This window comes from Aspergillus multicolor, assembly GCF_047715735.1.
Source record: "Aspergillus multicolor strain CBS 133.54 unplaced genomic scaffold BDW74scaffold_17, whole genome shotgun sequence".
NCBI classification, from domain to species: Eukaryota; Fungi; Ascomycota; class Eurotiomycetes; order Eurotiales; family Aspergillaceae; genus Aspergillus; species Aspergillus multicolor.
Genome location: NW_027395968.1, coordinates 459,529 through 472,605, shown reverse-complemented (window position 1 = coordinate 472,605; position 13,077 = coordinate 459,529). Strand labels below are relative to the sequence as shown.

Genomic DNA, 13,077 nt, shown 5'->3' with positions numbered 1-13,077 from the left:
TGATAAGCGACATCGGCGATTTACTCCCGGGCCTCTCGCTGACACCACCTCTCGGAAAACGGGGAAGTACCTTGCGGCAGCTTCAGTTTCATGTCTAGTTTCTTCTAGACTACTTCCAGAATGCTGTCTTCTAGTTTATCGTACGCCCGCAAGCTCGGCCTTGCGCTGGCTGTCGGTATTGTGTTATTCTCTGCTTTGGCTGCGGCTCAAGAGAAGCTCGTAGTTGGTGAGCTGTCCGTCAGCCAGATTGAGGAAGAATTGCAGGTGCGTCTTTCAATGCGCCTTGATATGTCAATGCGCACATGCCCATTTTACTTGCTCTTCTATACTTCGTCCATTTGAAGCTAATTCAGCTCCCTTAGAGCTGTCCTCTTGTTGAGTCCCTTAACGAACACAAGCGCGCCACGAGCCCCCAAACAACAAGCTTGACATCAAAGATCTTCTCGATTCTCTTCCCCGGCAGCCCCGCTGTGAACTCCCTCCTTGCTACATTATACATTTCCGGACCTCCGAGTATGTTTGCTCTAGTTTATATATGGTTGCGTGCGGCTAACCCCGCATAGACTTCCTTCTAGCCCTATGTCCTCCGAACATCGATCCCTCGTCACTGTCCGTCATGGTCGCCTTCGCCGTCGGAGGCCTTCTTGGTGACACTCTCTTCCATCTCCTCCCCGAAATCTTCCTCGGAGAAGACTCTCCAGACCATGTGCGCTTCGTCATGGTTGAACCGAACCGCAACCTTCTCCTTGGCCTCGGAATCATGGTAGGCTTCTTCACCTTTGTCGCTATGGACAAAACCCTCCGCATCGCAACCGGAGGTGAGGGACATGATCACTCGCATTCGCACAGTCATGTCGTGCCTGAGACTGCTGTAACAACCGGCGCCAGTACTGCATCAGGCAACACCGAGCTCAAGCAACGCAAATCTGCTAAGTCCGAACAAAACGCACCAGCAGACACCAACAAAGACGAGGTCAACCCTAGTGTCAAGCTAGGTGGCTACCTCAATCTTATCGCCGACTTTACCCACAACATCACTGACGGCCTCGCCATGTCTTCGTCCTTTTACGCGTCCCCCACCATCGGTGCAACAACAACCGTTGCGGTCTTCTTCCACGAAATTCCCCATGAAGTCGGTGACTTCGCTCTCCTCATCCAATCTGGCTTCTCCAAGCGCAAGGCTATGGGCGCGCAGTTCGTGACAGCCATTGGCGCCTTTTTGGGCACGCTGATTGGCATCGCTGTGCAGGAGCTCGGCGGTTCCGGCTCTTCCACTGCCGCGAACAGTTTCACAGGCGAGCCTGTCCCCGGCCTTCTTGGAACTAGCCTTACATGGGGTGACATGCTTCTTCCTTTCACGGCCGGGACGTTCCTCTACGTCGGAACGGTCTCGGTTATCCCTGAGCTGCTGGAGACCGGGAAGAACAAAAGCGTTGAGATCAAGAAGACACTTACACAGTTTGCGGCTGTTGCTGTGGGAGCTGGGATTATGCTTGCGTGAGCTTCCTCTTCCTTCTTGTATATGTGACATCGAAGTGCTAACCTAGTTGCAGGATCTCTTGGGATTAAACCATCAATAAATGACCACACAATGATCATAGCAAATTTGGCCATAGCTATCTTCTCTGCTGTCGGGCCCTGTCGAGGTCAACTCGACCAAATGGGAGAGTCTAGGCACTTCATAACCTCACGACGCCTCTCCTCATTCTACCTAAAACATTTTTCGGGTCTAGAATCTATCACCCCATTACGTCCCATCTTATTCTACACGGTACATACACGCCCAAGCGGAGATACTACTCGTAACTTTGACATAGAAGACAAGAATTAGCACAAGGATCTACAACCAACGAATTAAATAGGTGATAATGGAGTACCAACGCCCGCCTATGTCCCTACCTTACAGTGCAGCAACCAGATAATATACAGAAATCAAGAAATCCCTGCGCACAGCGCGCGGAATGCATGATGCAACCTAACCTGGCCTAACCTTCCCATCCGATTCTATAGTGCATGAAACATGATACATAATAATAAGCAGACAAAAAGAACAGCGTTTTGGATCCAGAAACAAACTCAGACAAGAACATTACTCGTTATAATGGTATACCTAGGGAGTGAAAGTCAGTATGGGGAGAAGGGGAGGAGAAGGCGGTAGCTTACAAAATAATCCGGCAACCCATGCACACTATACCCTAGCCTCTTCGCCATCTTAGCGAAACCCTCCGTCTCAACCAGGTGGTAGAACGGGAACGCGGGGAACATAGCCCCATCACGGTGGACATCCGCCTTGACCATCAGCGCTGTACCGCCGACACCGTCGAGATCAATCACGCGCTTCGGGCGCGGGTTCTTCGTATCCGCCTGGTACGCCATCAGCGTTCGGTACGTCGGAAGTTCCGCGTATCCTTCCAGCAAAATCTCGTCAGGCTTCAATGTATCACCAAGCGCTTGTGCAGTAGACGAGTCGATCCACGAGTTGAAGTCGTATGGGCGGATATCATTCTGATTAGTGTCGGTGTTGTAATAGCGCTGCATGCAGTTGGGAACGATGACGGGGCGGTTGTGAGACGTTAGGTCTTGGATCAGAGTATTCGGTGTTTCGACTATGTCCGAGTCTAGCCAGAGGACCCAGGAGGTGCTAGGGCCGAGGGTGGTGAACATGAGGCTATTGCGGGCGCGGGACATGCTCTCGCGACGAGCTTTCTGGTTCTCGAGTTTATGGCGTTCCTTCTCGCTCTGTGAAGTTAAGGGCGGGTCGAAATCCTGGCGGAGTATGGTGATTGACGCGAAGCGGTTCTGTTCCGTCCCTGTCTGGGTCTTCGCAATGGCCTTCTCAAGGGATGTAAGGGCGGCGTCGCCGTCTTTTGTATGCGGAATAATAAAACCCAGTGAGATGAGCTCGTGCGGGTAGCTTAATTTCTCGACATTATCCCAATAGCCTTGGTAGAAGCGAGCGAGGGGTGTGAGGATGAGGATGCGCTCGGCCTTGCTGGATGCGTCGCTGCTGGCTGTGAGGGCGTTGAGGTCGTATTTTACGACAGGAGGAGCCTGGACATGGCGGCCGTCATTTTCGACTGGTTGGGGTATGAATGGCTTTGTTGGGGGCGAGAGAGGGTGTTCTGCTGTATCTTCGAGTCGGGAGTCTGATGTTGTGGAAGAGCTCGAGACCGGAGGTGATGACGGCGAGGAGAACAGAAAGCAGAGGAAGCCGAATGCCATTAGCGAGGCTAAGACAATGGTTATTGGCCTCGTACGCCGCATGTTGCGCGCGACGGCCATGCTGGCCCGTTTGGCTTTTCGGCTTTTCAAGAGTCTGCGGACTGTTGGCTGTGAGGTCGGGGTGTTTGTCTTGGTCGTACGTGGTCAATCAGCGGAGCGGCGGCGGTCTGCCGTGCGTTTCGTTGTATGGTCAAGAGCGGATTTGCGAGGCCGGACTTCTGGAGGACATTGCCAGGTTACTGGGAGAGATTGAACGTTTTCGTCTCGAGCCTGGGCGGCTGCGGTTTGCGAAACAGAATGAAAGTCGGAGTTGGGGAGAACTTGGTGATGACGACGATCCCCGAGAAACTACCCGCAAGGGGAATCGTCCGGCGTTAGCACAACTGCCGGAGCCGCGAGCCTAGATCTTCTGCACGATTGATTAGCCGAAGCCTTAGCTGATCGGAATAAGGCTGCTGCTACGGAATTACTCTACTTCTCCATACTGTGGCTGTCCCAAGTTATACCCCGGAGTATCTGAGTTGAGCCCAATCGCCGGATGCGGCAATACGGTCACTTCTCCACCCACGATTCCTATCTGATGGAAGAGTCGAAGCCCAAGCTCATCCAGACCGAATGGACTCATTAATCATTGGTATTAGTCGTTCTAGCAATCTAGTGATCTATAGTCTGTATATATGCAAGTTCATATGGTCGTAAGCATTTCAAACCAGACCGGGAGGCTGTTCAAGGCAACCACCTCATCACTCCCTCAAACGCAACCAGCGCCATCGCATTCGCCGGGAATGCTCGTAGGAAACAAGGCACAAAGCCCCTCCAGTACCCTCTCCAACCCCGCTCCCGATAAACCGCTTTCGCTGCATCCTTCCACCACCGGAATTTCCTCTCCCCATCACACAGGGGCCCGCCCATCGGATCCGTCATGAGGCGCTGCTTCACCACGTCTGACGGATACGAAAAGATCCAGAAGATCTGAGCCGAGATACCACCGGCCCAGAAGTTTATTGCGGGGGCCGAGAGGGATGTGCGCTCCTTCATTAACCGCGTCAGGACATCGTAGGAACCCCACCAGAAGAAGAAGAACGAGCGGAAGAAGATTGTTGCGCAAAGACCGCGGTAAAGGCCACTGATGCCGTGAGTGCTCAGCTATAAAGGCGTTAGTATGTCGTCATCAAGTGCATAGGGAAGATCCGTACTATTCTGCGCGTGCAGTCTATAGGCCCGCTGTATAGTCGTTTCGACTTGTCCGCGGCATACTGAATCTGAAGGCGCGCCTTGACATGCTCAACGGGAGCAGCAATAAAGCTGACAGTCGTTCCAGCCATGATACCCGCAATTCCGTGGCCGAAACTCGGTAGCGCATGAGGGTCGGACTGATATCTGGCGAACGGAGTCATGGCACGTATTGAAGGGTTCGAGAAGACGTTCTCAAGAAGTAGTCGGCGATATAATGTTAAGGAGCCAAGCATACTACGTAGACCTTGTTAGCCCATCTTTTCCGCATCCCGAAAAGCCGCAATTGTGGGCGCACTCACACTGAGTCCATCACCATCCACCCTACTAACGGCGGCGTCGCGCCCTTGTATAAACCAGCAACACCCTCTTTCCTCACCGTCTGCATCACACAATCCACGGGGCCTTTGAAATGCCCATCTTTGCTTGTTTGTAGTCGTACTTTGACCGTATCGAATCTGGCAGATATCGCGTCAACACCTATCCTTCATTCTATACATTTAACGGAGCGGAGAAGAAAAGCGCAAGCGGATAACATACGGATGGCCAACTAACAACCACGACAACCGTTAGCCACAAGCCCACATAGCAAGGATGAATTCTAAGCGCAGGTCAACTCACCACTGAGTTTCGCAATCCCCGAGAACACACCAGCAACAAACCCCTTGTAGTCCCGTTTCGAGCTCGTCGTAGGCGGAGCTTTGGTGAGATTCCGCGGCTGCGACTCGGCGTCCATGGCGGGTACCGGTGCTGGCGAAGATGACATTTTGGTGTAGTGGAGTGATTCCAAATCAAACACTCAATCACTCCTTGAATATGTGCCTCGTTGCCCTTTCTTTTTGGTGCCGTTCAAGCTGTCAAAAATAATTTGTTCGGAGTCGGTCCGTTATCGGTCAGCGCGCGAGTTGCTCCGGAGCTCCGTCAATCGAACAATCCGCCTGCGGTTGGGTATATCGGGAGGCTAAAAGCGAGGAATTGCGGCGCCCTTCAAGAGCAAGAAGAGCAGACTGACTGAGATTTAAAAAAGGGAAGAAGACGGAGAAATTGCAGATCTTGAAGAGGGGGCTCTGAATTGTATATGCGCGCCGCCCCACAGCTCCCCAGTCGGTCGGGGAGCTGGCGTTCCTCTCCGGGGGCGCCCATTCCCGAATGGGGCCTCTTCTCAGCGATCGTTTTCCATCGCTCGGAGAGTCGGAGCACGAGAGGGGTTACCCCGAGGTTATCATCAAGAAAATTGGAGACAGATATTGTGCGGAGGGGGAAGAAGTTATTTTGGGCTATCCCGGAGTCCTAACCAATGGAGTTCTACCGAGCATCTTGCCCACCCCAGACCAAATCAAACTGAGATAAGCGTGGGAAGCGGTAAGATGCTCTCTGGAGGGTATCAAGAACAAAAAAATATCTAAAGGGTCCCCTTCATACAAATACGAAAGGCAATTGAGGTGGCGATGGCTTGGTAGGATACAAGACTTATGCAGCTTGCGACTTATATGGGGATTGTCGAAGGCTCTATTGTGCGCATTCATACCAGTTACACTGACCAGTCGCAGCTCTCGGAAAGAAGCGCAGCCAGCTCCTCCAGATACTTCTTGTCTTCATTGTCGAAGCCTGATGGCTCCGCGCAGTCTATGTCGATAATCGCAACAGTCTGTGCCTGTTAGTTACTATTTGCTCATAGCGAGCCGATTGAGCACTCACCTCCCCACCGGCAAGAATTGGCACCACGATTTCGCTCCGGCTGCTCGCATCACAAGCAATGTGCCCCGGGAACTCCAGAACGTCAGGGACAACAACCGTCTCGCGCTTCGCCGCCGCAGCCCCGCAGACGCCGCGCCCGAATCGAATCTCCTGACAAGCGGGACGGCCCTGGAAGGGACCGAGCCAGAGTGTCTCCTTTACTCGCGCCGCGTCGGTTACCTCAGTAGACTGCTTGGGAGAAGGGAACTGGTCCTGGCGGATATAGAAGCCGGCCCAGTTTACGGAGGACGAGGGGGCGGGGAGCGCAGCGTAGGCGTGCCAAAGGAGGGAGGCGACGTTGGAGAAGTTGCTAGACGCAGCGTCATTAGGAAAAGTGCTTATGCGGAGAGATACAAAATGCAACCAACGTACCTGACCCAGTTGCGCTGCCCTGTCACAAGGCCCTTGGCCTGTTCAAGGACATTTGTATAGATCTCCGCTTTGGAGCCGGAGCCGAAGTACGAGGAATCTGCGTGAGGCTGGTCCAGTCAGTTCTAGAGCTCTAGTCGCAATGCAGATTGATGCGCTGAGCTAACGTACCATTCTTGCTCTTGTGCAGGGGTGTATCGCAACTTGGATTGAACAGCCCGCGAGAGAAAATTATGGCGATAAGAAAGTGGGGTGCTCCGTGCGGTGCGGGGAGCTCAGATACAAGAGCATCGACATGGACATAAACGACTCATATTCTGGAGAACGTCTTCTTTTTGAATGATTGTCTTCATCGCTCCTCTCATTCCGACCTCCAATGCCATCATCTCTATCAAATGAAATCTCCAAGTGCGACTAGTGAGCTAGTTTCTTGTCTTCGGGACCAAGGTCTTGTTTGGGCATGTCGATAAGATAAGGTTCCTACAGTTGGAGATGCTTTGTTCTACTTAAGAAGCCAGGCCTCCCTCGCTGCCATGGAACTATCTCTGAGTGCAACTCATTTTCCTACGCCGGACTGAACAGATGTATGCCACTGTGTTCGCTCTCAGCTCCCTCCTCGCTCCGACTCTTGCGAGAGAGATCACCTTCCCTCCAATCGCAGGTGTACAAACCGATCAGCTCATACTGGGGCAGCATGAGGACATTGACATTGTCAGTGGGAGCCAGTTTTCTGGCTTGACAACCTTTGCTCATATACCGTATCTCAATTGCTTCGTGGACAGCGAAGCGGAGTCAACACCGTACGACATCGCCATCTTGGGAGCTCCGTTCGACACGGTACCCTCGCCCATGATCCTGCCTCTGAAGACAATTTACTGATACTATATGCCAGACAGTTACCGGTCGCCCAGGCGCACGATACGGACCAGGAGGCATTCGACTTGGCTCGCGCCGCATCATAGGATGGAACATCTATACAGGCCAAAACGTCTTCAAGAGCTGGGCAAAGCTCGTGGATTGTGGGGATGCGCCGTTGACTTGGTTGGATAACACCGTTGCATTGAAGCAGCTTGATCTCGCGCATAAGGTTTATCTTCCAGGGATCATGATAGGTGCGCGTAGCTGAGGTCGTACGCCAGGTTATCTCTTCTCGAACGACGAATAGCACGGAGCGAGGTAGTACCCCGCGAATTGTCACCCTAGGTGGGGACCATACAACGACGTTATCGGCTTTGAGGTCGACTTATAAGCATTTTGGACCAGTGTCGGTGATTCACTTCGATAGCCATATTGGTATGTTCCTTTTCGTTCTCGGAACATCTTGCTGATTACTACAGATACATGGGACCCTGAGGTGCTAGGTAAGTTTTCCTGAAGCGCGTGAAGGATAAAGAGAGAGAGAGAGAGCTGATTCGAGTAAGGCGGCGGCATTTCTCACTATGCGTAAGTCTATCATGCTTGCCAAGGGTTCTAACTAGTCCTGACCGACTCTGACAGCGGCATCAATCACGGGACATTCCTCCACTTAGCTCATGAAGAGGTAAATCACCCCCCTTGCCCCTACACCAGGATTGGAGTCTTAGAGACGTAGGGCCTCATACGAAACACCTCTACCCACGTCGGAATCCGAGCTCCCGTCACTCGCCGCAATGGCGACATCAGGAACGATATTCGCTGCGGCTTCTCCATAATCAAAGCCCGCGATCTAGATCGTCTCGGTATAGCGGGGATAGTGGAGGAGATCAAGTCTCGTGTCGGCGATAGCAGAGTCTATATTTCTGTTGATATTGATGTCTTGGATCCCGCGTTTGCACCTGGTACGCATTTCTATAACCTTATCTCTGGCAACGGGCTGGCTAACCTTCTGTTAGCAACCGGTACCGCTGGGCCTGGCGGCTTCACTACACGTGAACTCCTCTCCATTCTTGATGCGTTGCATGGCCTTCCGGTTGTTGGTGCAGATGTCGTTGAGGTGGCTCCCATATATGACACCGCAGCCGAGACAACTACACTGGCTGCGGCGGAGGTTGCGCATTCGTTGCTTGCCCTTATGATTGGTACTCCTATAGTTGATTGAGTTCGGCTCAAGATACCATGGCTAGCAAGGTACCTCAAAACAATCTAATATAGGCACTGTTGCACTTTTGTGGCCATTGTTCCAGACAGGTCCGGACCAGTGTCGTCATATTTTCGGTAAGACTCGAATTTCCATAACGGCCGAGGAGACGCACTGGTATGGGCTCGGGTAAAATGCTGTAGCACTCTATGCTTGCAAGAACGGTATAGAACGAAAAGGAGGCTACGCAGGCCGGATCACGAATGGAAGCATTCAAGGGTTGCTTGCAAAGAGAACGTGGCTGTGTGCCTGAGGTGTCAATATATAGCCCTAAGCTTGCCGACTTGTGATCAGGACACCAGAGAAGCGTGCGCGTCTCGGACTAGAATGCTATTGTATCTAGGAATGGTAATATATCTACCTAGTCATCTACTTTCTAGTCTCCAGCTGACCCGGCGGCGCCATGAGTAGCCATGGTTCCTATCCGCCTTTCCCACCCTCGCGTCGAGGTACTGCAATTCGAAGCCATTCGCATCGAGTGCGAAGACGCTGTCACAGGGTCAAGAACAAGAGAGAGCACCAGACTTGTCTCTTGGAATCGAGGCTTCGTATCTACTTCGATAACCGAAAGGAACGTCTACGGCCGGGGCTGGGATACACCGGGCTCAAACTTAGAGGCAACGGGAACCTCATGGAGAAGATGGATACGGTTGCCGATGTTGCTACTGGTATTTGATGGCCATGGTTCGGCTCCGACGGCGGATGTGATTGTGGCTTGGTGAAGGTTCCCCAAGTCTCTCATCGTTCCAGCCTCAAGCAGCCGGCGTGCTCATCCGGAGAAGACTGGATCTCGAGTTGCGCATATGACAAGCGAAACCTGTTTTGGATCAGGCTATAATTAACGATGATCCCTCCTGAGTCAGAAGCGATCTGGGCGGGTCCTGGTGCGGTGATCGGTTCCATGTAGCTGGGTCGCTAGGCAGAGATATAATCCAGCCATAAGGATGGGAGGAGCTGCAATATAGGCCAGATATATTGTTTGGCGTAAGCAGGTCCCGGCATTAAGCGGCGCAAATACGAACACGCTGTTTCTTCAGGACGGATATAGGTACTTTTAGACTTTGGCGGAAGACGCGTGGACGTTGAGTTGAAGGTCTGAGTGCGAGTGCCGGTGGTCGTCTGATCGCCCGGCTAGTGTGGCTGGAAGGATGTCCACCTGAACACCCGAAGAACGTGCAGTACCCGACGGCTCATAGTAATTAAGATACCGCTGGCGATGGTACTTCAGAATAGGGAAGGAATAGCTGCTCAGTTGTATCATAGCGCTGCGGGATTTGATGCCGGGATTTAGACGAGCTGCCCGTCTTGCTTGGTATCTGCGTTCCTGATCGCGTCAGTACCCCAGTCGATTGCATGAAGCGCTATACGCAACCTGGCAGATATGGGAGGGTGAAACAGCTCCCTTGCAGACATAACCACCTTTATGCATTTGACTTGAGTCAAGCCTGGTGGCTGCTTCTGCCTTGATTTTGTCTCTGTCGCGTCCATCACTGCCTTGCAACGGGGTTGGTCAGCCGAGTTGTTCGCACGCGAATTCCTCTATAAGTGACTGCTGAGAAATCCTCATCAGCTGGAGGCCTGTTCGCACGTCGATATAAAACGAGCTGAGGCCCATGAGAAAAGGCATCTCCTCGCTAACTTCTGACCCTTGTCATACGTGTGCTTATTTCTTCCTCCTATTACCCCTTTCTGCAGCATGCAGCCGCAGTCCGCTGGTAACCGACCGTCGCCAAGATCCACTTCTGTGCTCCCTTGAGTGGTGCATATCCGCATCCTGAGCAACAGGTTTATTGCGACGTCTTGCATCCCACCTTCTTGATACCTGTAAGTGGCAGATATTTTCTGATCTCATTCGCATTCCTCTCCATCTTGGCTGTGCATGAGTCTGGCTCTGGTCGGAACCGCTCGGTATGGTGTGCAGCCCCACTTGCTCCTGTCACACCCAATGGTCGTGGACTGATGACGCCATGCCGTTGGGCCAAGAGCTGCTCCTTTCCCCGCAAAATCGACTGATTGTTGACCGTGGAAAGGTCGTGAGATCCTTTGTTGCAGAATCGGCTGACGAGTGGGAAAGCGACGGAAGTAGTAGGCATTGAAAGAACAAAGACAGAGTCGAATACTCGGATACGATCCAATCGAGTCTCTGGTCCTCATTGAGGCAACTCGGGGAAGCAGAAAAAGAAAACTCCGTCAGCGACTCGGCGTTGAGCAACCTTGGAAGATTTTAGTTCCTGATCTCCCGGGCGCCACCACTGTCACTGTCAGATTCGCTAAAAAAGATGGCTTCTCCACGCACTTCCTCCTCTAACTCTTCATCTCCGATCACCTCCCGTTATTCTTCTCCTTTGCTGTATCCGTCGTCCTGCAGTTCAGCAGAGTTTACGCCTCCTCTCATTTGTAAGTATAAGATCCGCTATGCCGCTCGGACAGCGATCTGCCCCTCCCAATGAGCCATGCCTCTCCCCTCAGGTCTCGGACTCTTTATCAGCCCTCTGATGATCATTTCACCTTCATAACTGCAATCTCCACTTGACACGTGTGGAATGCTTCGTCAATCCTCTCTAGCGCTGCACGCTTGCTAATCATGTCTTGCTCAGCCAACCTCTCATCGTCCCATTCTTCGTCTCCTCATCGTCCCCCTCCTTCTCGTGATCACTTGGACAGTTTGATCGCCAGACACGGTCGTCCGACTCGCTTCTCCCTTTCGTCTCTTGAAGAATTGACCGCAACATACTCCACATATAATCCTCCTTCGCCCCTCCCCCGCTCCCGTTCCCCTATCGCCGAGCTATCCGATCCTTTTGAAAAGCTCTCAACTTCGAGCTACCAACCCCGGTCAAGGCCGATACCAATACCAAGGTCTTACTCAGCTCAGGAAGAGGACATCCCTGTCACGCCATTAACTGGTCGGTTCGAGAAGGACTACCTTCCTCACCGCAAGTTCTCTTATCGAGACCTTTCGCCGGAACGGACTTCGGACGGACGCACGCGCACTCGTCCCCGACACCGTCGTTACCACAGTGACAGAATGCGTTCTGATAGCTCAACTTTCTACTCCGTTGCTTCTTCGACCATGGCCACCTCTGGACGTTCTGGCTCTCCGCAGCCATCTCGGCAGAGCACAGCCAAGTCAGCGCCGACATTCCACCTCGGCGACCTTCCACGATTCCACCCAGCTGTCTACCAATCATCTAGCAATGCCCAGTCCATGGTTGGGCCGCCATCACCTCGGCAGTCTCGACAGAACATCTATCGTCCTTTATCCTCGCGTGACCCTATCTCGCATTACCGTGAGTTTGTCGAGGGCGTTGTTCTCCAGAAACCCGGATCACGCCAGCTGTCTCCTGGCCCGGCTGCTCCGCGCCTGAACCCGCTCAACAGCCCAGGACCCGTTACGCCATTAGCTTTGGAAGAGGCTGGTGGCTACCTGACCGCTGGCACCTCCAGCAGGTCCGAGCTGTCTCGGGAACTTCAGCGTTCAACCCAGGCGCCGGCGCCTGAATTGCTGGAGCGCTTGATTGCTCGGGAAAACGAAAGGACTAGACAAAAAGTACGGAAGGCTACCAAAGGGTGGTAAATCAGCCATGGTTTTACGCCCCTGCGACTCTTAAACTTCAACTCTGTATTCGACATATTATACCCCGCATCGGCATTGCAACCCCTGCTCGGGCTTTTGGCATGGCCTATTTTTATACACGATAAATCTCCTTCAATTAATTTCGGTTTGGCGTTTTCCTCCTTTCACCGACGCTCATTATGGTTATCCTTATCTTCTGTCGCGCGCAGTGACTATAGGGCACCTAAAGGGCAACAGTACTTAGATTAGATCTTAGCAAAGCGTGCTATTGAACAGTCAAAGAACAAACATTTTGCTTGGCAGTATTTCATGCCTTTATGTCTTTGCTTCATCCTCTCACCGCAAGCCCTTTATTTTATCACGCGCCGATAGCAACTCCAGTGCTTCCCAAATCATATACTGGCCTTTGGAATATCGGTATAGGTTATACAAATTGAGGCTTGACTTGGCTGGTGAGCACCTAACATATGATGCGGCATAATGCTCCTTATTCAATTCAAAAGAGTCAGTTGTTGATGCTAAAATATTAGAACTGTTTAGCGAAAATTGGAGACCGAGTTGATGTTGAAACCACAGGCGTTTGCTGTAGTAGGGACCTAGCACCTATTCGGGCCGTGGACTACTGGTAACTTCCTCTGGGGTGCACCCATAGCTCCAGGTCATCTTTCCTTCCGGCAGCACTAAGATCAAAACGTCTCCTAAGCATTTTACAGTTAACAATAAAAGGCCAGAACTGATCCGCTTCGAAAAACGCACTCTCATGTCATTCTCTCTCCTTCTCTCCCATGCGCGCCGCAAGAAGGTCTTCCATTGACGATAACGA

At 52.3% G+C, this 13,077-nt stretch overlaps 6 protein-coding genes across 6 annotated transcripts; 4 read left to right on the top strand and 2 right to left on the bottom strand.

The window, feature by feature from the left end:
- The first annotated feature begins 61 nt into the window (after window positions 1–61).
- BDW74DRAFT_155594 (Zn(2+) transporter YKE4) lies at window positions 62–1,819 on the top strand. Its single transcript, XM_073724857.1, has 4 exons — window positions 62–264; window positions 363–513; window positions 564–1,497; window positions 1,554–1,819. The coding sequence occupies exons 1-4, from the start codon at window positions 121–123 to the stop codon at window positions 1,567–1,569; spliced, it is 1,245 nt and encodes a 414-aa protein (XP_073582629.1). The 5' UTR covers window positions 62–120; the 3' UTR covers window positions 1,570–1,819.
- BDW74DRAFT_35022 (uncharacterized protein) lies at window positions 1,554–1,960 on the top strand. The gene has a single exon (XM_073732589.1). It carries the CDS (start codon window positions 1,592–1,594, stop codon window positions 1,829–1,831), a length of 240 nt encoding a protein of 79 aa, XP_073582628.1. The 5' UTR covers window positions 1,554–1,591; the 3' UTR covers window positions 1,832–1,960.
- A 129-nt stretch (window positions 1,961–2,089) lies between these two features.
- On the bottom strand, window positions 2,090–5,221 carry BDW74DRAFT_168738 (mannosyltransferase complex subunit MNN9; the record flags this gene model as incomplete). The annotated part of the gene is made up of 6 exons (XM_073726892.1): window positions 2,090–2,110; window positions 2,164–3,283; window positions 3,962–4,368; window positions 4,419–4,692; window positions 4,758–4,913; window positions 5,073–5,221. 6 exons carry the CDS (start codon window positions 5,219–5,221, stop codon window positions 2,090–2,092), a joined length of 2,127 nt encoding a protein of 708 aa, XP_073582627.1.
- A 546-nt stretch (window positions 5,222–5,767) lies between these two features.
- Window positions 5,768–6,779, bottom strand: BDW74DRAFT_35011 (GAF domain-containing protein). Its single transcript, XM_073732588.1, has 4 exons — window positions 6,733–6,779; window positions 6,565–6,671; window positions 6,154–6,502; window positions 5,768–6,103 (listed from the first exon to the last, which is right to left on the bottom strand). Exons 1-4 carry the CDS (start codon window positions 6,733–6,735, stop codon window positions 5,987–5,989), a joined length of 576 nt encoding a protein of 191 aa, XP_073582626.1. The 5' UTR covers window positions 6,736–6,779; the 3' UTR covers window positions 5,768–5,986.
- A 132-nt stretch (window positions 6,780–6,911) lies between these two features.
- BDW74DRAFT_185955 (agmatinase) lies at window positions 6,912–8,638 on the top strand (the record flags this gene model as incomplete). Its single annotated transcript, XM_073731158.1, has 8 exons — window positions 6,912–7,398; window positions 7,454–7,648; window positions 7,701–7,854; window positions 7,899–7,922; window positions 7,983–8,004; window positions 8,059–8,101; window positions 8,153–8,378; window positions 8,433–8,638. The coding sequence occupies exons 1-8, from the start codon at window positions 7,144–7,146 to the stop codon at window positions 8,636–8,638; spliced, it is 1,125 nt and encodes a 374-aa protein (XP_073582625.1). The 5' UTR covers window positions 6,912–7,143.
- A 2,495-nt stretch (window positions 8,639–11,133) lies between these two features.
- BDW74DRAFT_155587 (uncharacterized protein) lies at window positions 11,134–12,837 on the top strand. The gene has a single exon (XM_073724856.1). The coding sequence runs from the start codon at window positions 11,262–11,264 to the stop codon at window positions 12,252–12,254; it is 993 nt and encodes a 330-aa protein (XP_073582624.1). The 5' UTR covers window positions 11,134–11,261; the 3' UTR covers window positions 12,255–12,837.
- The last annotated feature ends 240 nt before the right edge of the window (window positions 12,838–13,077 follow it).

Coding starts and splice junctions, on each gene's coding strand:
- BDW74DRAFT_35022 (XM_073732589.1), top strand. CDS start 1,592: ATGATCATAGCAAATTTGGCCATAGCTATCTTCTCTGCTGTCGGGCCC.
- BDW74DRAFT_35011 (XM_073732588.1), bottom strand. Junction 6,503..6,564: donor GGGCAGCGCAACTGGGTCAG/GTACGTTGGTTG, acceptor CGCTGCGTCTAG/CAACTTCTCCAACGTCGCCT. Junction 6,104..6,153: donor CAATTCTTGCCGGTGGGGAG/GTGAGTGCTCAA, acceptor TAACAGGCACAG/ACTGTTGCGATTATCGACAT.
- BDW74DRAFT_155594 (XM_073724857.1), top strand. CDS start 121: ATGCTGTCTTCTAGTTTATCGTACGCCCGCAAGCTCGGCCTTGCGCTG. Junction 265..362: donor AGATTGAGGAAGAATTGCAG/GTGCGTCTTTCA, acceptor CAGCTCCCTTAG/AGCTGTCCTCTTGTTGAGTC. Junction 514..563: donor ATACATTTCCGGACCTCCGA/GTATGTTTGCTC, acceptor AACCCCGCATAG/ACTTCCTTCTAGCCCTATGT.
- BDW74DRAFT_155587 (XM_073724856.1), top strand. CDS start 11,262: ATGTCTTGCTCAGCCAACCTCTCATCGTCCCATTCTTCGTCTCCTCAT.